Raw genomic sequence first — 22108 nt, forward strand, 5'->3', positions numbered from 1 at the left:
GTTGTCTTTTCTACTCTGACACTTGCACTAAGTGATTTCAAGCAGCATGTTTTGGTGCTCTGGGAGGGAGAATATAATAGATGAGGGGGTGTGGGTTTCTTCCCAGCCATGATTAAGGTTGGGTATAGCTTCTGTGTATTGGAGTAGATGATTCTTCTTCATTCATGTTGCTTTGATTTTGAGAGCTTAGTTTTTTAAACAATTAGGTGCACTAGAAAACAAAGTGGTTGCCTCTGACTAGAAAGAAGGTACCTTTATAGGCTAAAACTGAAGTCAGCAGGACAGATTAGGTTTTGCTTTTCGGTGTCGTTATGCCATTACATTTGTAAGTGAGTGATAATGGAATTAGCAATAAAGAAAATTCCTTTTTAAGGAAACATCTAAGACTGGAGCCTGTATATTATGGCTTATGCCTTACCTAGCTTTTTTTCCTTACAGAGAAGCTTTTGTGAACTGTTTTGCCACAAAGTGTGAAGTAGTACTGAAGCTTTAGATTTCAGACTATTGTGCTAACTCAAGGTATCCTTCAGTTACCTATAGTGTGTGAAAATAATTTCACATTCAATATAGTCACTGAAATTAAACAATTAAAAGCTCTGTATTGCGACATGAACCGAAAGTGTGCTTGAAGAGCTTTCAGATTAACTGCAGTTCAGCCCTGTGCAGCCTGGAGAGGAAAATGTGACTGGAAAACAGGCTGGGATATTAAGGGTTATTTTTTGCATTGGCAGCTGTTATAATTTAAAACTGAGTGTTGGTCATCAGTACATACACAGCTGTTATGCTGCTAACTTTGTGTTTTATTTTCACTTATTGTAGGGATATGCTGTAAGTTGTGGTTGATAGCTTGTGAGTAACTAGTGTAATAAAATTATTTGAATTATCTGCCTTTTTATAATAGCCATCACTCTGATGACTTGAAGAATCTATTCAGAGATTCTGGCTTTTGCACCAATATATGGTCATAGTTGGGAGTCCCTGAGTATTTCTGCTGTCACCAGAAATATTGTTATTATGTGATTTGTCCATTAGAGGTCACTGTTTAAATATCTTTAGCTGTTTCTTTCATTGGTAGTAGCAATTCAGTTTGCCTTGTAGGTGGTGGTGAACAGTATCTTAGTTTTGCTATCCTCCTCAGTCACCTTAACCTTAGATGATGCTGTACTTGCTAGTTTCATCACAGTCTTGTGCTGCCTTTAAATGTGCTCGAAAGTTCTCTGCTATTCATAACTTTCTCCTGACTGTTTTTATGAATTTGCTCTGACTCCTTGCCCAATGTCATCAAATGACTGAATGATGAGAGATTGGGAACAATTATCTTGCTTTTGACACCTTCTATTTAATACCTGTTGTCATGTTCTGTCGTCTTCTTTCTTCTGGGTTGCTGTCCTTTGCTTTTTCCTGACCACTCTTTAAACTCTGAGATACTCAGGTGTAATTTTTTCCTCATCCCTATTCCTTCCCATTCTGTTAGATGATCCATTTGCTTTTTGCTGCTAGCTGCCATTTCCATACCTGAATTCTGTTCCTGAACTAACTCTGTGAGCCTATCAGAATGGCTTTGTCTGATTAGTCATGTTCCTTCTTTGGCAGCCACATAGTTGTTCTTTATCATCCTTGTGCATTTTGCCTACTTTCAGCAGAGCAGTTATCCCACAGTTCAAAACTTCTTCTTTCTCCTTTTTTGGTGTTCAGAGTGCTCACTGCTGCTTTGTCCTACTATTTCCATCCCAATTTTCTTATTCTCTGTCTGACTAGCACAGAAGCTTGTCCCTTCATGGCTGTTGATCCCCTTGACTGTCTTCTGCTCTCATTAACTTACTGCTAAATTCCCTAATGTCATTTTTGTGTTAGGCTGCTTGATAAGTCACTTGTTACCTGGACTTCAGGATAGAGAATAGCCACCTTTCTGGTTGTAGCATATATCTAAATGTATTAAAGGTAGTCTAAGGACAGCTATAAACACTGCAGTCTATCTGTCCTGAATTCCTTCCCAGTCTAGATTCGTTGTTTTCTCCAAACTGCTGAAATGTGTTGTAGTGTCTCCCACTTTCATTGTCTGAGACTATTTTGCCTGGTATCAAGTTGTTTAGGTAGCAAACTTGCTTAATTATGGGAGGAACTAGATGCTCATGTGCTGCTTATCCATTGGGTTTTGCTTGTGTGTTCTCTCTACTTCGGTTCCCTTTGGTTCCTTCTGGTAAACTATTCCATGCTGTTGCACTGACGTGGTGTACCCACAAATTGGTGAAAGTAAGCTGTTTGTGTAGTGAAACTAAGGTCAAGTCCAAAGGACAGGACTTCTGTCTGACGCTGTGGCCTCTCAACCATCTTTGGGAGTGGCAGTTGATTTAAGAGAACTGTAAATCTATCATTATTGTTTGATATTTTGATTTGGGTGTATAATTCCTATTTCTGGTGTAGAGATCTCTGAAGGGTAATGCCCCTTTGTGCATTGCATTCATAAAGATGTGTGAAGCAGGGAAAAGGAGAGCCTGATGCATATGCCTAACTAAATTTGTCACAGCTGACTTCTGCTCAAATGTCCAGATGAAGTTCCATGTTAGTTTTCTTTTCTCCCTAAAAAAGAAAAAAATACTTTTTCATTCTGAGAACATACAGATGGTAGAGCATTTTAGCTTTATATAATATAATTTTAGTTTTAAGGTGCTTTGGGAGAATGAAGCAGAGGATTTGTGAAGGAGCATTGCACTGTAATGGTATGCATGATGAAATTACTCCAGTCTAAGTATAAATAAACGGTGTAGGTGCATTGCACTGTAATGGTATGCATGATGAAATTACTCCAGTCTAAGTATAAATAAGCAGTGTAGGTGCTATATGGAAACAAAGTCAATTTTGCCTTATAAGCAAGCATGCATACTAAATATAGCACTAGATACAAGCAAATCATTTTTTTCTTGTCTTTCACATAGTGGTACTTCAGAAGTTGTTGTGGGTTTTTCTTTTATTAAAAGGCACCTGCAAACATGTTAACTCTTTTTTGCAAGTCTAAATGTTTTCTGGTATGTTTTAGTACAGAATTCTTGTTGTCTTTTACCTCGTAGTGATTTTAAATAGTTGCAATGTCTTGTGAAAGCCCCGATCTCCCTGTCTCTATACAGGTCATCATGTAAAATTGTTGGAAATTCCTCGTTGTCAAATACAGGCTATTTTGAATTTGCCATCTTCAAAGCTAGCGAATTTTATATAAGTCAACTCACTTCATTAATTAACTTAATCCTTATCACCTTAAAGAATTTACTGTCTAACAAGCTGGGAGTGGGATTGTTTTTGTTGCTAACATTGGAGAGAGGGGAGAAGACACATTTGGTTTGGACTGAGGAGAAATTGGATCTAGTTTTGTATACTTGTTTTTCTTTTTTTCCTCTGTTTTGTGTGTGGTGTTCTGGTTACTCTAGTAACCAGGTGTGTTGGTTTGGAGAGGATAATGTTACAGCATTTCCCTTCAGATCACTGATCCATCTGGCCTCTTGCACTGTACAATAGGTGCCCTCTGTCAAAAATGCTGTAAACAGAATAATTCTTAGGGTGAAATAGTTGTCTGATCTTTATCTGAAGATGGGCGGTTTGCTGTAACGTGTGTGTTCTTGTCTATGAGCAATACCTGTCTGTACCTGGAAGCTGAAAAAGTATGATTAGCTGAAGTCTGGGACCAGTTAATGTGCAGTCACAAGGGCAACTGTATACCATAGAGATTCGAAGAAGCTGTCTTAAGTACTGTTTTGTGAGTGTAGGGAGCCCAGAACAGGAAGGAGCTGAGTTCAGTTCCAGCCCTGAGAGCTGGAATAAGAACAGCATATGTACATACATAGGCTGATGTCGCTTTTGAGTAGCGAGCTTTACTGCTGCCTCTTCCCTTTGCGTGTTGAGATGCCTGGTCTCCTGGACAAACGTGTCAGCGTGGCAGTCTGCGCGATGCTGGACGGCAGGAAAAATCAGCTGACCGAAGTAGCGGTGCAAAACAGGAGTCAGTCAACTCCTGCAGGAGTCAGACTCTTTACAAGCATTTCAGCAATATAAACAGTATAAAACTGCACAATAAAGCAAGCTAAAAATTATGGACTAATTAGATACTCTCACAGTGAAAGTTGAGTTTTATAAGCAAGCTACTTTTAGGCAGATAACTATTTATTCCTGAGCAAGAAGCTGAAGTGACCTTGACCTGTGGGGTCTGGCCTTTATCTGTTTGAGGCTTGCTGTCTGGCCTGGAGTAAAGAGGATCCTGACAGAGGGGAAGGTGAGGATGCTGAACTTCAACTAGCTTGATGTAATTAAAGCCTGATGTTGTACAGTTGTGTGAAACTCTGAAAAGAACATGCTTGAACAACTATCCATTTGAAAGACACAGTGATACTTAGTGAGACCATTTGTAATTGTATTTGGTGGAAGCTTAATAAATCTCAGTTTAACATGACTACTTAAAGTTCTTTAGTCCTGCAGATACTATTTTTGTCAACTTCATTCTGTACCATCAGCTGCCGTTCCCTGCTGTTGAAATATCAGTGCATATAGATGATCTGACCTGTAACAGGGAAATCTAGCCAGTATTCTTCAACTTTTTTGCATGGTGTATCGCACAATTTTTCTTCTAGCGTGAAAAGAAATAGTAAATCATCTTGACTGAACTGTGCGCTCTTCACAAAACATTTACTTGAAGCTGAAAATGCTGTGGTCCACTAACAGTACTTACATGTCAGATTCATTTGAAAAGCTTGGCTAATATTCTGGTTTCTTCAGGATTATATGTAAAAATGAGGGGACAAGTTTAGATCTGTATCTTCATACCTACCCACCTTCAGATGCTACTATCCCTTGCTGCTATGAAATCAGGTAGCAAAAATCAGATTTTTATAAGCTATTTGGTGTGGTAGAAGTTCCTTACTGTTAGGGCTGAAAATACACCATCTAACGTCTGTCCCTGGTTCTTAGCTTTTCTCTCCAAACTCTTACGTGCATCTTAAGCATTCTTCTCAGAGACGAGTGCATATTTTGTTCTTTCCCTTGCTCTTCACTAGATGCCACTTCATTCCTAATCTGTTATTTGCTTTCCCTGTGCTCACAGTGTATCTCCTTAGACTCTGGCTTCTGAGTTAAAACTTTATTGATTAAATTGCTTTGTTAACACAGTAGCAGATCAGTGAGCTATAATATAATCTGGAAAAACATGTTCATAAGAGCGTATTGGTAACTGCAGTGCTTCTGTGGATAATTGTAAAAAATAACTGCTGATTTCTGGAAAGAGCTGAAGATTGAGGAGACAAGTTTGTTTTTAATGTTTTCAATGTGAAGGAGGTTAGTATCCATTTTTGGAAGAGTGGGGAGGGAGGGCAAAAGGAGAAATTTGAACTACATAGTATGTAATTTAAGTACTGTATGCTTCACTTGGGAAAAGGATTCTTTTAACTGCCAAGTACGATATCAGCACGCTTATGAATATTTAAAACAAAAACTGTGTATTCTCCTTCTGCTAATTTCTCTTTCATTTTGCTGAAGTTGATTGCTTCTCTCTCAGTAGGAGAATCCTTGTCAAATAAATCTAAACATGACTTCAGCTCTATGAATACAGTTATACTGGGTGTACAGAATGCATTATATATATAGTATTTTAAATTTTTCCTCCCCCATGAAATGTGAGTGACACTTCATGTCTCTGTGACCTTTACTGTAAGGGATCCTTACATGTGAAAAGTTCCTGCTGAAGGTAACTGGATTAACAGCTTGCAGAATTGGGCGTATTATAGTGTAACTGACAGGTTTTACTTTAGGTTTAAAAAGTACATTCATACTCTTGGAGAGAGGAAAAAAAAAAACTAAACTAAATTTGGATTTACATTGCGCTACCAGGACTAATAGTAGCTTCATAAGTTCTGTATTAAGTTCTCTTTACTGTGTATTACTCTTGACCATCTTATAAATGGAACAGCTTAATGAGAAGCTGGCATAGTCATATAAATCTCTTTTCTGACAAGTAGTACTATTTTAATAGCTTTTCTGGATAAATATTCCCCTAGAACCTTTAAAGATTTGGAATACTACTGAACATCATGTTCTTAGGTACTGCATAATTAGTTCATCAGCTAAAGAAACATTCCAAAAAATCATGGACTCTGCAGCTTATAATATTTCTAAAAATGTGAATGCTAAGGAAAAATTAAACTTATTTTACATAATTAAAATTTTTAATTCACTTGACGTCTGATTCAAAAATCCACTGAATTTGATGGGAGGTTTTCTGAAGCCATTGAATTATATTTACTGAGAAGGAAATAAGCTTACTTGTACATGGTTTTATGAATAGGCAAATGTTAGGGATACTGTCTTCCAGGCTGCAGTATGATAATGTTTATTTTGAAAAATCCAAGTTAAGCATTCCAATTCATTTATATTTTATCTCAGTTTACATGCCATTTTTCTTTCTCATGGAGACTTGTATTTTTACTAAATTATTTTGGTTGTCCACTTGGGTGGCTATTCACCCCTTTGTCACTTCTTCAGTCTAGGATTCCTAGTCTAAAATTTTATGTAATTGTGTTTTAGCAAATACAGGAATTTGAGATGGGTATTGTAAATCAGTTACTACTAAATACAAAGACTGGTAAGATTCTACCTTTTAGACAAAAAGCAAATAAAGAGTTAATCCTGCAAACACTTGTGTATTTAGTTTTAAAGTTGTGAGGATTCTTCTTGTTTTCCAGTATTTCACAGAAGCTTTAAGTGGAAAAAATCCTGGAGTTTGCACAGGCTTTCGAAATTCTCTATTTCTGCAAACGTTTTCAGTTGTACGAAAGGCTCTGCCACTGCAATAGGAATTGTATGGAAACCTCTGTCAATAACAGCATTGGTAGAGTGGAATTGAAAAGAAAAAAAAATCCCAGATACTGATATACCTCCTTTTGTCCTCTCATTTTTTCTGGGATCTTCCTCCTTTCACAGATGCTGGATGTACAAAAGAAGCTGGTGTAAATGTCAGCCAGTGCTAAAATACTATTATGAGAACTCTGACTCCCTACTTTATCGGAAGGGGTTAACTCTGAACCACTTGCAATTCCGTACCTGCTTTAAATGGTGTTAGTGTGGTGCTCTGCGTGATAGCTGCCTCAGATAAAAGGTCTGTCTAACCCAATATCTCTTCCCCAACAGAGGGCAACATCAGACTTCTAGGAGAGAGTAAGCAAGATAGATGTCTAATGATAGCTTCCAGTTCTGAATGTGGAGAGAGAACTAAGGTTCAGGTCCAAGATACTCAGGTGTGGAGCTATACAGGCTTTGAGTAGTAGCATTTAATCCTTCCTGTATGTTTCAGAAATCGTATCAGAACTTTTCAACATCTGTTTCTTATGTGGGAATAATATTTGGAAACCTGCCTTGAAAGAAAGGCTGCTCTGATTAGAGTATCATATTTTAGTTCCTAAAGAATCACCGCTAACTTCAGAGGGGAAAAAAGCCTATTTGTTTTTAAACCCTTTGAAGCATAACAAATTGCAAATTCTCATTTTGGCTCTGCAGAAACTCCTCTTATTCCTTGATGTGCAGCTTGTAGATTCTTTCTTTCTTTCTTTCTTTCTTTCTTAACCAAGCTATTGAACTCAAGGTGAAGTCTGTGGCTGTCACAGTGAATCACTGGATGCAATCTCCAGTATTAAACAGGAGGAAGGAAGCTGTTCTTGGCTTTGTGAAGTGTGGTTTGATATGAATGGGGCTTCATGATATGACTGAAGCCTCGCAGGAGAATGCAAAGGCATTGGACTGCCAAATTTTACTAGCATTTGCTGAGGAGGAGTTTAGTTGTTAATGACACTGGGCAGCAGATGGTCTTAGAAGAGTTGTTAAGACACTGTGGATCCTACTGTAAATATGTGGGTTGAATGGAACCAAGATGCTGACAGTTCATTCTCACAGCTCATGATAAGAGGGTGACTCGAGTGGAATTCAGTATTGCCAGAACATGAATTTCTTAGGATTTGGCAGAATCTGCTATATATCTGGGAAGAATTTAGCGACGTAACAGTAGGATGCTAATGGTGACACACTTGAAGTCACGTAAAGTTCAGAATGAAGAACTCTGTTATATACCTATCAGCTTTTCTTGACTATTATATCAGATCTTGCAGATCTTCAGACCTGAAAATACTGAACCTGTGCAGTTTAGCTAAAAGACCAGTGTAGGAATTGATTCAAAGGTAAGAAGACTAAAACTCAAAAGCGCATACCTTTATGTTGCAGATGAATCTAATTCGTTGAACTGGAAAATAAACTGTTACGGGAAGAAATGCTCCCTTTCCTACTGCAGGTCTGGTCTCAAGCTACTCTTCCATGTTTTCCTACCCCACCAAATATCTTCAGCCCCTCCATCTGAACCAGAAGGTACCATAGCGGAGTGGGATTTTCTGTTTTGTTTTAATAGACAGACACAAAGTATGTCTTCCACATTCTTTGGTAAATTATTAGTCTTTTCCTCCTCTCAATCTGTTTACCCATGCAGCTTTTGGTATGGCTAGGAGAAAATAATGGTAGAAAGAATAGTATACTGGTATCTTAAGTGTGATTCACAATATGAAATCCAGTATGCAGGAATTACACAGATATATCAGAAACTTAACAGACAGTGTGCAAGGCCACAGCTGCTATCATTCACGAGGGACACCTGCTCACACCCCTGCCCTGACAAAAGAAAACCAAATGAAAAGCCTCTGATAAACTAGCCAGTGAAGTCTTCTCCCATATCTGCAAGTGGGATGACCAAGCAGAATTTGAGACTCTAACTGCAGTAACCCGTTTAAACTGTGGATCATTTTCATGCAGTAGTCTTTAGTACTTCATGAACAAATCTCTGGAAGCCGCTTTTTTCCTACCTTAAACTCCAGTTGTTACCTTTTCCCAGATAGTTTCTTTCTTTCTTTTCCCCCCCAGACAGAGACACAGCTTTAAAAACAGTTCATCTTTGTCCTTGAAATAATTCTTCCTCTCTTCACCACCTTCTAACTTAAGGCATATGTGACATAGTACAAACTTAGGAATTCATTTATTCTCAGGGGAAAACAATCTGTTAGATCATTTGGACAGGTGTTTGAAAGGACACTAAATGAGTGTCAGTAGTGCAAGTCAGCTCAGTAACTCAGTCCAACTTTTTATCACTTATTCTTTGGACTCTATCAGGGCACTTGGAGGATATTTGCTGCCCCACCCCCCCCTTGTGGTTTGTTCACAGATGCAGAACAGTTTTGCATATGCAAAACAGTGATCTCCATAATGCAAAGACCTTTAGGTAACTAAATCCACCATGAATGGGACTGGTTGAATGGAAGATGCCCATTAACCAGCACTGATCAACTGGTTAAGTGCATGTTGTTGGCTTTCATTGCATTGGGATAGCACTAAGGAATTGTCTCCATAGTCTCACAGTTTCTGCAGTCTTGCCTCACACGAAGATCAGAGAAATTTCATAGGCTTTCTGTCTTTGTAATGGTAGTATTGTCCTTGGTGTAAGATGTACTTTTTTTTTTTAGTTGGCTTTGAGAACTTTCAGTGTCTTAGATAATAGCTTCTTAATTTCTTGATCATCTTGTTGCAATGCTGTTCAGACTAAATAGTTGAAATACAGAGCTGCCAGACAGCCCAGATGACTGTAGGTTTGGTAAGTTTGGCCTCCTGAATGTGAGGCTGTTTACATGTTCCTGCAATCTAGCTCTGCATCACAGTTAGCATAACTTGTGGCATTAAGTTGAACTGATTTTTCTAGGAGAGTGAAATCTCTCATCCTGTTAAAAGGGCAATACCTTCAGACCAGGATTTAATTGCATCAGCAGTGCAAGTTCTCAAGAATTGCATTTGGCTCTGAATTGTTTAGGTTTTGTGAGTAAACTAAAGTCTTTATTTGCTAGTACTCTGGATTTTTATTCTTAAATAAACACAGTATCACTGTGAGAAGAGCAGAAATATGGATTGCCAGTTCATTTCATCTCATCAGAGTCAGATTATAAAGTCTAATTTCTGAAAGGAAAACACTTTAATAGTGGTAATTACTGTTCTGGTGAAATATTGGGGCTGGAAACAGCTGACTTATGTCAATTAAAATCCTCAGTTAACTTCAGTTAGGGAATAATTTGAAACAGCAGACGTAGTACATTACCCTTTACTTTCTGAAGGCACGTAATTCTTGCCATCACTGAGTGATAGACAGGCGTGGACCAGTTAGAACCTACCACAAAGTAAGGGCTTTTAAATATTCAGATTTGCCTTTAAAAAAGTGTGCTAAAGATCTCCTGCAGTGAATGTAACCCTCAATAGTGAATAACATTTATGCAGCCTAATTAGAATGTTTGTTAGGGATCCCATTATTGTGAACAACGTAATTATGCTTATAATCTAGTAAATGTGACATACTATAATGTTCTGCTTTGTAAACACTATTGACTCCTTTCTAAGATGGAGGTTGCCTCATGCCAACAAATAAAAGAAAATGATGGCCTCATAAAAACTTGCAGTTATTTAGATGTGCACTCTCTGGGTTTCTGATGCAGTCAGAGTTAACACTGAATGAAGGTGAATACTGAACACAGGTGCAAGCTTCAGTGCAAGCAATTTGTCAGCCTTCTCTTATGTATACTTGATCTGTGTGCTTAAATTCCCCTTTAAGGCAAAAAAAGATGCAAATTGAAATAGCTTTTTAACCTCTTATCTGCACAGGCATATTCATGTTGTGCTTCTGCGTTACTTTTTCGTATTTCTAGATAATAACCAGACATTGATCTGTTACTAATGTACTGTAATTATTGATGTGTACTGATCAATTCTTCACTCATGGGAGGTAATCAAAAACTGGCTTGACTGAACAGTTCATCATTAAGGGTTGAACTTAAATTGTAACTTGTGTTGAATCTTAAATGGACAAGAACTCAGATTGTTTAAGCAGTGAGCAGAATGGGCTATTGCTTGGGGTGAATTTTTGTTTCAGCTTTGCTGTCAAAGATCCTCTTGGTCTAACTACTCAAGTCATCCATTTTTTGACTCAAATAATAGAATGATCCAAGTATCTTAGGCTCTGCTCTTTTGAGCATCATATCTGTATGATACAAACACAGAAATACCTCCTCCTTTTTTTAGTCTACGAAAACACTTGTGCTTGTCTATCTCTGCAATGGCTTTTTTATTAGTCAAAATATCTTACAACACTAGCAGTTGTTTTCTGAAGAGTACAAAGTGATTGCTGTCAGCAATGAAAACAGATTCCAGATATGGGGCTCTTTGAATATAAACTACTTTTATTCCAATAGCTCTTAGATGCTGTGTTCTGGGACCCTGTTTCTACTGTCAAATGGAACAAAAGACAGGTGCTACTAGAGCATCTACAGTCTAAATTGCTTGCTATAATTACAGTCTTTCACTGTGAAAACTTTTTCACAGCCGTACCAGCAAACATCGCAGACCTGAGAAACATAGAAGTGCTCAACTTCTTCAACAACCAGATTGAGGAGCTGCCTACGCAGATTAGCAGCCTTCAGAAGCTCAAACACCTGAATCTTGGGTGCGTATCTTAATGCAAAAATTTGCTGTAATAGAAATTCTGTCAACCAGTTGCTACAAGTGAATCTAAAACTTGTTTTTTCTTTGCCCTTAAATTCTCTTTGGAAGTGTTTATTGTAACTGCAGTTATGGCTTCAGAGTTTCTACCTAGTGTCCTGTATAATCAGATAAATAAGTAATGAAGCGCTTGTTGCTTTGTTATACTAATAACCATTTAGGAGCAGCAGCAACTCCCGTTCATCTAACACTGAAGTCAAATTTAACAAGTGTTGAATTTTATTTTCCTAATGACTCTCTTATGCAATGACCACAGAATTAAGAGCCAGGCCCTATTTCCTGTTCTGTGTTGTAGAAAATTCAGCATTTGTTTTAGCTTTTTTATGTTAATTTGGGACTTCAATTCCAAAGATTAAAGATTAAGAGATGAAAGAAACTTCAGTTTCTATTGAATCTGTAAAAGAAGGAGCAAATCTTTAAATATGGTGTTGATATTAATTCCAAGAGGTAATACTAATGGAATATGAGTTGGAAACACTCCTGTTAACAGTGCTCAGGCATCTTATTGCAGTAGAGTTGGTCATACTTTACTATAACTACAATTATTGCAAAAGGCTTTAGAGAAAAAAAATTAAAAGGAAAAAAACCAAGGAAAAAATAAAAAATAAACCTAAAGCATAGAACATTTTCAGAACTAATTGGACATATTAAAATGCAGCTGCCTAGGAAAGCATTGGTAGAGGGAAGCTTTGGCTTCATAGTCTTCTCATAGACATAAAAAAAAAACCCCAGCAACATATTTAAATAAGTAAAACTTCCAAACACCTCAATGAGACAGAGGATTTTGAATTTTTTAAAATCCCAAATGACTTTTACTAGGCCCTGTGTTTCCTGCTTTAAATAACTTTGTAAAGTGCTGATGATTGAATTGCATCCTGAACTGCTGAAATGCAAATAAATTTTTTTCATGATGGTCTCTCTTCTGCAAATGTCTCTGGTCTTTATTTGCTCTCTTTAGGTCTCTAGCACATCCTGATATTCATTTGAACTTGTAGTTGATCATGAATTAACGTTTGCTTGGAAAAGCAGCACTTCTTACATCTTGGGGGTTAAATCCACAATTTTGTAATGGCATATGAAAAAGTGCTGTGTATGGAGGAGGGAATTGGACTCTTTCCATGAATAAAACCAGCGATAAGTGGTTGTGCAGTTCACATACTCGTCTTTGCTACATTTTTTTTCCATTACTGTAGTATGGAAGTCCACTTGGGGTGACGTCCACTGGACATCATGGAACATTTTGTTATGTACTCACCCCCTTGGGTCTGGAAACACTGTTGCCACCTTCATGTGTCATATGGCCCAAGATTTTGCAGATTAAATGCTCTCCTTTCTTGCCCCCAGTCTCTCAGACACTGGATTTACAGCCCAAGTTTAATGCTGTAAAATGGGTCTGCTTCAGAAGTTCTTGTGGTATCTTACTTGCTTGTGGAGTCAACTAAGGGGAAACTGCTCTGCCCTACTAGCTTAAAATTTTTTTCATTGTTTGTGCTGGTTGTGTGTACCCACAGGGCATCAAAACTGTACTCTGCTTTGGGGGAGAACGGAAGCTTGAGTAAGAGCATAGACAATTTTTGGAGGATTTGGCGGGGTAGAAGGGTCAAGTGAGAAGATGGGAAAAGGGAAAGTGTGTGTTAGTGCATTGAATGTAAAAATCTGGAAAGCGTCTGTGACACTTTCTCTGGCACAGGTTCAAACACTGAACTTCTGCTGGCCAGGGACTTTAGCATGAAAAGAGCACCAGATGGAAGAATAGATACTTTTCTGCCTGTTATGGATAGGAGTACACTCCTTCCTTTCCAATCATTGCTGACAGAAGGGAAGGTCAAGAATCAGTGCCATTAACTTCACTTCTGTTACTAGTGAAAAACGAGCTGCCTTTGTTAGTTCTGTTTGATGGAAAGGACAGCTTTTAAAGCAGTGGTTAAGTCTGCAGTAGCAATGATGGACATCCTCTGGGCTGTCTGCTACTACAACAATAATACTGGATAGATGTCCTTAGTAGGACAGGTGTCTTTATCTTTCCACCTACTGACCCATTATGCAGCAAGAGAAGTCCTACTTGCATGGATATACAGTTAATATGAGCAAGGCTCTTTATGGAAGAACTGTGATAGAGCGAGATTAAGACTTCAATTCTGCAGAGTTCCACTGGGATTTGGTACCTTACAAATGTTTAACTAATGACTCTTACTACCTGATCTGCCTTAATTACATGAATAAGCAGGGTCTAGCTGATTTGCCAATGGTAAAGCCAGTCATATCTCTGCTGCACATATCAAATAGAGCCTTGTTACAGTATTGTGTTCTATAAACTGTGTGTTAAATCTGGGTTCATAAACAATATGTGGAGATTACATTGGTGTTTGTTATTCCTCATTTTGTGATATGAAATACCACTGCTTTCAAACAGTGTACATGCACAAACAAATGAAGGAGGTAATCCTAATTAGTGTTAAAACAAAGGTACAGGTATGTGTTGGATCATATTTAGACCATTTAAGTAGGGACTTGGAGCAATGCAGAACAACCTACTGATGGTATATGCCTAAAAAGAGTAAATCATTTAAGTACTTTCATTTTAAGGTTAAAACCTTCTGTAGATGCCTGAGCAGAGGCTTTTAAAAGCTTAGTGTTGCAGTTCCCATGTTACTGTGTTTATTACTATGACTGTAAGAGTTATGCTGGTCTGCTGCTTCTCCTGACATTGCCACCATCCTTAACGTATGCACTCAGGCCTGTAGATGTGCTCTGAAACCTTCATTTCTGAGTTCCCCCTACCCGAGTAAGGATGAGGCAGGCAGCATGAAGTTTAGGTCTCTCTGTGGTGGGTGTCACTGGGGCAAAGGAAGGATGTGCTGTGGGAGGAGGAGGAGGAGTACAGTAGTGATAATGGATTGTCCACTTCTGGAAAACTAGTGTGCACATGCTTCCTGGGAAACTGGACTGCTGCTGCCAGTACCCACCTGAGGCAGCATCCAAGCAGCTGACCTCCGAATCCCTTTCTTTCAGTGTTTAGAGCATGTACCTAGGATATGGGATGTTTTAGCTCCTCTTTATATTGGGGAGATTTGAACCTATACCTTCATAGTATGCTAGGGATTCATTCTCCTGTTATGACACACTCTGTGCAGCAAAGCCCTTTGTGCCTCCTTCTGAAGTTAGGCTTCTGGTGGGAAAAGTGTGTAAGTCGTGGATCCAAAAGGAGATGGATTATCCATGAATCTGTGCCTCACTCATCAGGAGTGAGGACAAAGAAGATTTTATCCAGAACTTAACTTCAGAGGGCTAATCGCTACAGTTTCTTGTTCCAGTGGGGCTGGCTTATGAAAAAGTGGGAGAGGTAAGATGAGGTTAGTATCGGAGTCAGTAAAAGAAAAGATACGTACACTTCTCCTGCCTTAGCTCCTATGGATGTGTAGTCACCATGCTTAGTATGGAGGTCGCTTTTGCTTTTGGTTCACAGTATCCAAAGGACTTTTAAGAGGATGGAGTTTATTCACTTTCCTATGGATGTCCTTCATAGTATTTATCATATAGTATAACTGAGTGTTTGAGAAACACTGCATGTGGAAGGGAAGGCCCTAGAGATGAGAACAAAAAGTCTTTGCCAGTTTTGAGTACCCAGCTTTGTCAAAGCTTTGACTTGAGTTTTCAGTTTTTAGTGTTACATTGCATTTTCTATATTCACATTACATCTCTTGTAGACTTCAGTTGCGGCTGTTGCTATTTATCATTTTTGTGTCAGAAGTTGAGTCAAATACTCAGTATTTTAGAATATGTCTAGTGATCGCATATAGAAAGTCACGTTTGTTTCATGTAAGAATTCTGACAGATGCACAGTAAAATCCAGCTCCTTAAAATAACTGTCTGTAACCTTACATGCACTTGCTGGAGATGCCCGTCATCTTTGTTGTACTTTCAGACACAGGTGACAAATAAAGAAGGATTCAGGCAAGCAAGCTGTATATTTGGTATATATGCACTGGAGATAACAGAATTTCGAGCTGCTGGTGCTCTTCCATTCCTATTATAAGCATCCAGAGCTCTATTTGTATTTTGAAAGTAAGGTGATATAAATATCACTTCCATCTCCTTGCCTCCTTTTCACTGTAACAGCTCTAGGGACTGTCTGGACCTCCTCTGTCAAGTCTTTTGAGTTCAGATAAAAGTTACTCTCTTTTCTGGAGCTGTCTTCTCCAGGTTATCAGAGAAACCTTTTCCTTCTGCTAGTTTTCTACATGTTCCCCTGGCTGTTGTCAATGAGAACTGCTATCCTAAACCCTCTAAGACTGCTTGAAGGTAGCTATATTTAGACAGCCTCATCAGCCAGAGCACTGACATTTATTTATTTCATGCTCTATGGGCACCTAGTGATACCTAATGATAAAAATTTGCCTAATGATAAGAATTTGCTCATCTTAGAAGGGAACTTGAGCAACATAAACAATGAACATGAGCAACATACAGTTGAAGTATTCTTCTTTGTATTTTGATACTATGGTGAAGAACTATATGGTGTGGGGGAACTCTGGCAGATGGTCAAGATGTTATGAGATGCAAAAGGGTAATTTATAGTGTAGCAAGAGGATATAGGGCACCTCCCAAGGACCAGCTTGCTCAGTGCACACTGTTTAGCCTGAACATAACACTGTGGCTCCTCTCTACATTTGCTTCGTGTTTCAGGTGCAGCAGTTTGATAGACCAAATAAACTGAATCCCCTATGAGTGCATAAGGTTTGGGTGTTGTTATGGGAGCAAGAGATTAGAAAGGTCTGCATTGCAAAAAGCTTTCTCAGTATTTGTTAGCATCTAGTCCTTTTCAAAAAGAAATGAAAAGGCAAAGTTTGGTGTAGATTACATTTTCTGAAATGTATTCTGGTGTCATGTTCTGTTCTTTCCTCTTCACTTGCAGCATGAACAGGTTAAACACCTTACCAAGAGGGTTTGGCTCTTTACCAGCTCTGGAGGTTCTTGACTTGACTTATAACAACTTAAATGAAAATTCTTTACCTGGAAACTTCTTCTATCTGAGTAAGAAACCTTTTTTTTTTTTTTTTTTTTTTTTTTTTTAATCTATAAATCTTCCGGATATGATGCTTTGCTTTCTGCAGGCAAAATTTATTTGATAGAGCCAAACTCCAACAGAATTTTTCAGATATTTATGTTTCTGTTCTTTGGGTCCTCTTGAATATTTCTACATAGCTCAGCAATATGTATCATTGATATACAGTCACCTGACACCACTGGACATGAGAAGACTTGGTTAGTAATGGTATATTAGTTTTCTTCTGAGTAATATTTCTTTGGGTCTCACACTTAGTTAAAACTTTATGGAAGCTGGAAAGCCTCAGGGGACAGTAAATAGTGTAACTGTTGGGTGTTGATTCTGAAAATAATTGGGTTCTTAATGGTTCGTTATCATAAGTTTTAAGAGCTTGTGAGTGTTTTAAGTGTCTAGTGTGTTAAAAATATGCTAAGGTTGCAGAGCTTGGCACTGAAATGGTGGAACTGAGCTGACCTTTATGTGCATTAAAGAGCATGCTCATGTAGTTAAAATAAGTGTATTGTAATGCATATGTGCAAAAGGACTGAATTAGGGTTGCCTAAGCAACTTAAATTCTTACTTTTTCTAGCTTTCAGTGATTCTGCTACCTTACAAATCTTTTCAGTGTACTGTGCTGAAGTGACTTCAGGATCCGTGCATTAAGCAGCAAAATGGACAGGCAAGGGGAGGGGAAGGAATGCTGCAGTCTGTGAAATATTCTGTGACTAACCAGACAGTGGGAAATCTTAAAATGGTCGTCATTAAAAATGGTCTGATTTAATTATATGAAAAGAAGAGGCAGAAACTGCATAAGAAAAATAGAATCTTTTCCCTGGAGGAGAGGAGGTTTTCTCACCTGGCTGCCATCCTTTCCTCTGTCCCCCCCCTCTGTTCTTTGTATGTCTCCATTTAAATTTTCTTGCAAACTGTCATGTATGCTCATTCAATAATATCAAGCTACATGATTGTGCTAGGTCAACCTTTTTCTCTGTGAATTTCATAGAGAAGACGTGTGAAAATTACAAATGATTCAATTTGAGTCGCAGTATTGGGTACTTACTCTCTTTTAAGGTCTCTCCCCAGTGTTAGGCTGTGCTTTCTGTAGTGTTAAATACAGGCATGCATTTGTCCAAAAAAACTCTGCTAATCTTTTGTGTTTATTTAGGATGCAAATTGGGGTAATGAATAAGAATCGGGGGTAATAGAGTAATGACTCTATCCTGACAGCTGAGCATTGAAACTATGTGCCAGACCCTGCCAGAGTCTACTGTTGTAGAAATTGTTAATTGTGCCAGTTCTTCTGAATATAGATGTTTTCCTGAACTCACCAACAATACAATAAGCCAGTAAATCTAAGTTTGACCTGCTTGTTGTTATTGTGTGCCCTGGGTATGTCAAAGGCTTTTCACCAAGTCAGGGTTATTAATCAAACCTGACTCCCTTTTATTGATTAGACCTCAAATGTTTGGGTTATATGTCACCCTGTTTATATATTGCTATTTAATTTGCAGCCACCCTGCGTGCACTCTATCTAAGTGACAACGATTTTGAAATCCTGCCGCCAGATATTGGGAAGCTCACAAAGTTGCAGATAGTAAGTAATTTATCTAAATTCTTGGAAAATCAATTCACTTTCACAATGCTTGTAGGAGTAGAATCTAGTCAATCTGAGAAGTAGTAAGGTATGTTTGCAGGAATAGACCACTATACCTGGAACTGTTTCTTATTTATCAGCAGACACTTGTAAATAAATTGGAAGAATTGAGCATTTGAGGGAAGGGTGGGGTAGACAGAGTAGGGTTCTGTTTTAGGCTGCTTTGTGGTAACTGGAAATTGTTTTGACTACTTTATATTCTCTCTTAGCTGAGTCTTAGAGACAATGATTTGATATCACTGCCTAAAGAAATTGGTGAGCTCACTCAGCTTAAGGAACTTCATATCCAGGGAAATCGTCTTACTGTGCTGCCCCCAGAACTAGGTAAGATTGTAGACAATCATTTATTTGAATAATTATGATTATGATGCACTGTGTTTCCTCTAAAACAAAACCAGTTGTTAAGCTTTAAAAAATGCTTATGCTGAGGTCATCATTGCTGCTAATATTACTTTCCTCCCCAAAACACTCACTCTCTTTCACTCTTACTGATATGCAGGAGGGACCAGAAGATGTTGCATGTTTGGCTTTAGTAGATTTTTACATGTTATGTATTCCTTGTGTATTAGTCCACCTGACTGCCAATTTGTATAGAATATCCTGCTTTATATAGCATATATAGAGTATTGGCTCTGCAACATTATTCTTGTCTCTGACTGAGTGTCAGAAAACACTCATAGTGCTGAAAACACTATTTGGGTCAGCAAAAACTACGTTAAGCAGAAATGACAGCAGTAGGAGTGGCTTTCTGTGACTCTTTCTGTAAAAATGGAAGTTTGGTCAACTAGAGTAAAATATAGCTAAATCAGAGAAATTTTTTGTTTTTCCTGTTTCAGTAGCCTGTCATTTTTACTGAGTTGGCAGCTCTTTCACTTTAAACAGTGAAGCTGGTTGATGTACTTTGAATCTGTGATATCGACCATTTGTATAAGATTAAAAGTAGCTTTTTTTCAACCTACCAGGTAGAGTTCTTCTTTGAAACTTAAATATATCGATTTTGATGAATTTGTATTTCAGTACTTCATTTTGTGTAAGAGCATTAACTTCACTAGAAGTTGTGCCAATTTGTGCCAAGCCTGAATTTGGTTTAAAGGTCTTTCATGACAATTGCCTGTTGTTGAAACACCTGTTATGTAGGTGTTTTTCCTTGTTTCCTGTTACTGTGGGCTGTTATGTCAGGATGCTTCCTTGTTTCTAATCGTTCCTTCCAAATAGTATTTCCTAAAACCAAATAAGATAGTGCCTGAACTGTTGCATGATACAGCAGAATTATTTGTTGTCACAAAAGTGCTTCAGCCCTTTAGGGAAAGCAGTATTTGGTATCCCTGTGCATAAGTGTGATAGTCTGCAATACATGCTTCATGTTATATGTGGTGTTGCTAAGCATTTTGTTTTAAACAGCATAGGAAAAGTGTCTGCTTTTTTCTACAGAGTGAGGGAAGTGCATTTGTTTTACCTCTGTTTGTTCACCCACCATGGGTTTTTTCACTGTTATCAATGTAGCAGACTACAAGATGCTGATGATTCTTCTCTTCTTATCGCTGGTGAATGAAAGTTGCTCTCGTCTCCTTCATTTCAGATGTTCATGTTTTAAACTCTGTGACACTGATGTATGCTTTCTTTAGCTTTTTGTCACAGTCATGTTTAGTCTCTTTCAACTGCAGTAACATTTCGGAAGTGTGCAATATCTATGAATGTACTTTTCTGTGGATTCCTGAATTATAACTTTGGATTTTTCCTGAAAGTGGAAGTTATATGTTGAACTGAGTCTGAGCACCTTCTGTTGCTAATTAAATGTTCTAAACATACTGCTGTCTTACAGTCATAACAGCGAATTTGCTTCAGATGGTTTTACAATCATTGCCCATTCTACAGAACCGTACCACGATCTGGCAGAAAAAGGGCTTGTAGTTTTGATCCACCTCATGAGGATGAGGTCATTGACATAACTGAAATGCTTGTCACTTCTGTTCTTTACTACTCAACTGCACTTCTATAAATTATACCTCTGTGTATAAAGTTTCACTTTATGGTCATATTTAGGAAGTTCATTAATCGATTCAGTAATGATCTGTTGGCCTGATTTCTGTTGTAGTCTGTAATGTGCAGTGCCAGAAGTATGTCAAATACTTAAAACATCTTAGATTTTGGGCGCTTTTTACAGAGAACATTACACTGAAGTCTAGGTTTGTAACTTGTGCAACTTGCAAGCATATTTACTGTGAAAAAGATATTCTGCTTATTTGTTAAATATCTAGCAGACATTTAGGGAATCCAGTTTAGTAAACAGAACACTGGACTAGGCTTTAGAAGACTTCCTTGAGACAAGGTAGGAGAAGACCACAGGCAAGCATGAGTTTACTGAATGATTAGAAAAAGTCACTTCATCTCTGCAGTCCTGTTTTCCCTTCTGCAAACTAGGGACAATTTAGAGAAGCATTCCTTTGCAGACAGCTTTGACAACCACAAATAAAAGGTGGTGTGCAAGTGTTGTACCCTAATGAATGGAGTACTAATTACATAGTCACAATTTGTGGAAAAAACCAATTTTACCTGCTGCCCAAGGTCTCCCTCCTAAATTTTTTAAATGGAATTATAATGTAAGGAGAACTATCTAAATACTTTGTGCTGTGCATATTGAATAAATAGCTTTTCAATGAGCAGGTGCTATTTGCATTAATTGGAGGTACTGTTGTTCCATTTAAAATAAACAAACCTCCCTCTCTCATTATTGCTCTCTTAATTAAAGATGCTGAAGGCTTTTGACTGGCTTATGAGTCTTAGTAGCTTGGGCACTAGTGGACAAGAGTGAGTCATTAGGTGTTCATTTACCAGGGAGATGGGCACAATATAAACTCCAGAATAAAACCGTATATTTGAGGGTGGTGAGGTGGTGGGAGCCTGGTAATCTAAATTTAAAAGTAATCGTGCTTATGGAAGTAAGTGCAGAAGAAATTATGGAGAGTAGGGTATGAGAAAAGGCCATAGATAGGCATCGGGATCAAAATATATCAATAAATAAAACCCTTTAGCCTGCTGTTAACTTCACCTGGTGTGGCTGAGCGTGGCACGAGTCAGTGTGAGGGCTAGTGGAGATCAGTATTATCCTTATCACATTTAGCAGAGAATACCTACCATTAATTTAAGAAAATAAATATTCTTGCCCAAGAGGGAATGAGGAGACTAGAACAGAGTATTGGTTCTCTTGATGAGGATGCTTGTCTGTAAATACAGTATGTGTGGATGATGAATGCAGGAAATGGCCGGGAGTAGGTGGGTGGAATTCACAGCTTGTTTTTATCATTTGTCTCTCAAAACCCTGTTCATGAGGAATGGTGGTGGGCAGTCATATATAAACTTTAAAGAGGTGCTGGCATTTTTTTCCCCTAGCATTTAAAAGGTTACGTGCTGCATTGTGAGACAAATAAATCATGATTCACTGCAACAACAGAGTTGCAGTCAGTTATATAAATTGCCAAGGAAGCACTAAATCTGTCACTTTGTGTATTCTGACCATTTAACAATTGGAATGGTGTTTGGAAAGAAAGCTGAGTAGAAACAAGGAACCACGTAAAGTGGCAGATGCAATTAGTAAGATCAATGATGGTGTTTTAAGTTCATTGCATGGTCATTTGGGTGGACCATGTAAAAGATTTTGTTAGTAGAGTCAGCAGAGTAAGAGTACTATATGGTGCAGAATTATTCACAAAGTTCTAGTCACATGTAAATAGCTGCACAGGGAATGTAACTTACCTTTGGGTTTGCTTTTTTCAGATGAAAACAGATAGCGTTATTTTAGAAAC

General features: G+C 38.1%; 1 protein-coding gene across 3 annotated transcripts in view; it reads left to right on the plus strand.

The window, feature by feature from the left end:
- Positions 1-22108, plus strand: part of RSU1 (Ras suppressor protein 1) — a 110638-nt gene that overhangs the window by 14700 nt on the left and 73830 nt on the right. For all 3 annotated transcript variants that reach the window (XM_064505986.1, XM_064505987.1, XM_064505985.1), the window contains 4 exons: positions 11428-11548; positions 16520-16638; positions 18163-18245; positions 18515-18629. In XM_064505986.1, coding sequence (XP_064362056.1) covers positions 11428-11548; positions 16520-16638; positions 18163-18245; positions 18515-18629 — 438 coding nt within the window. The remainder of the gene's footprint in view (positions 1-11427; positions 11549-16519; positions 16639-18162; positions 18246-18514; positions 18630-22108) is intronic.

The sequence above is a fragment of the Dromaius novaehollandiae genome, chromosome 2, assembly GCF_036370855.1.
Source record: "Dromaius novaehollandiae isolate bDroNov1 chromosome 2, bDroNov1.hap1, whole genome shotgun sequence".
NCBI lineage: Eukaryota > Metazoa > Chordata > Aves > Casuariiformes > Dromaiidae > Dromaius > Dromaius novaehollandiae.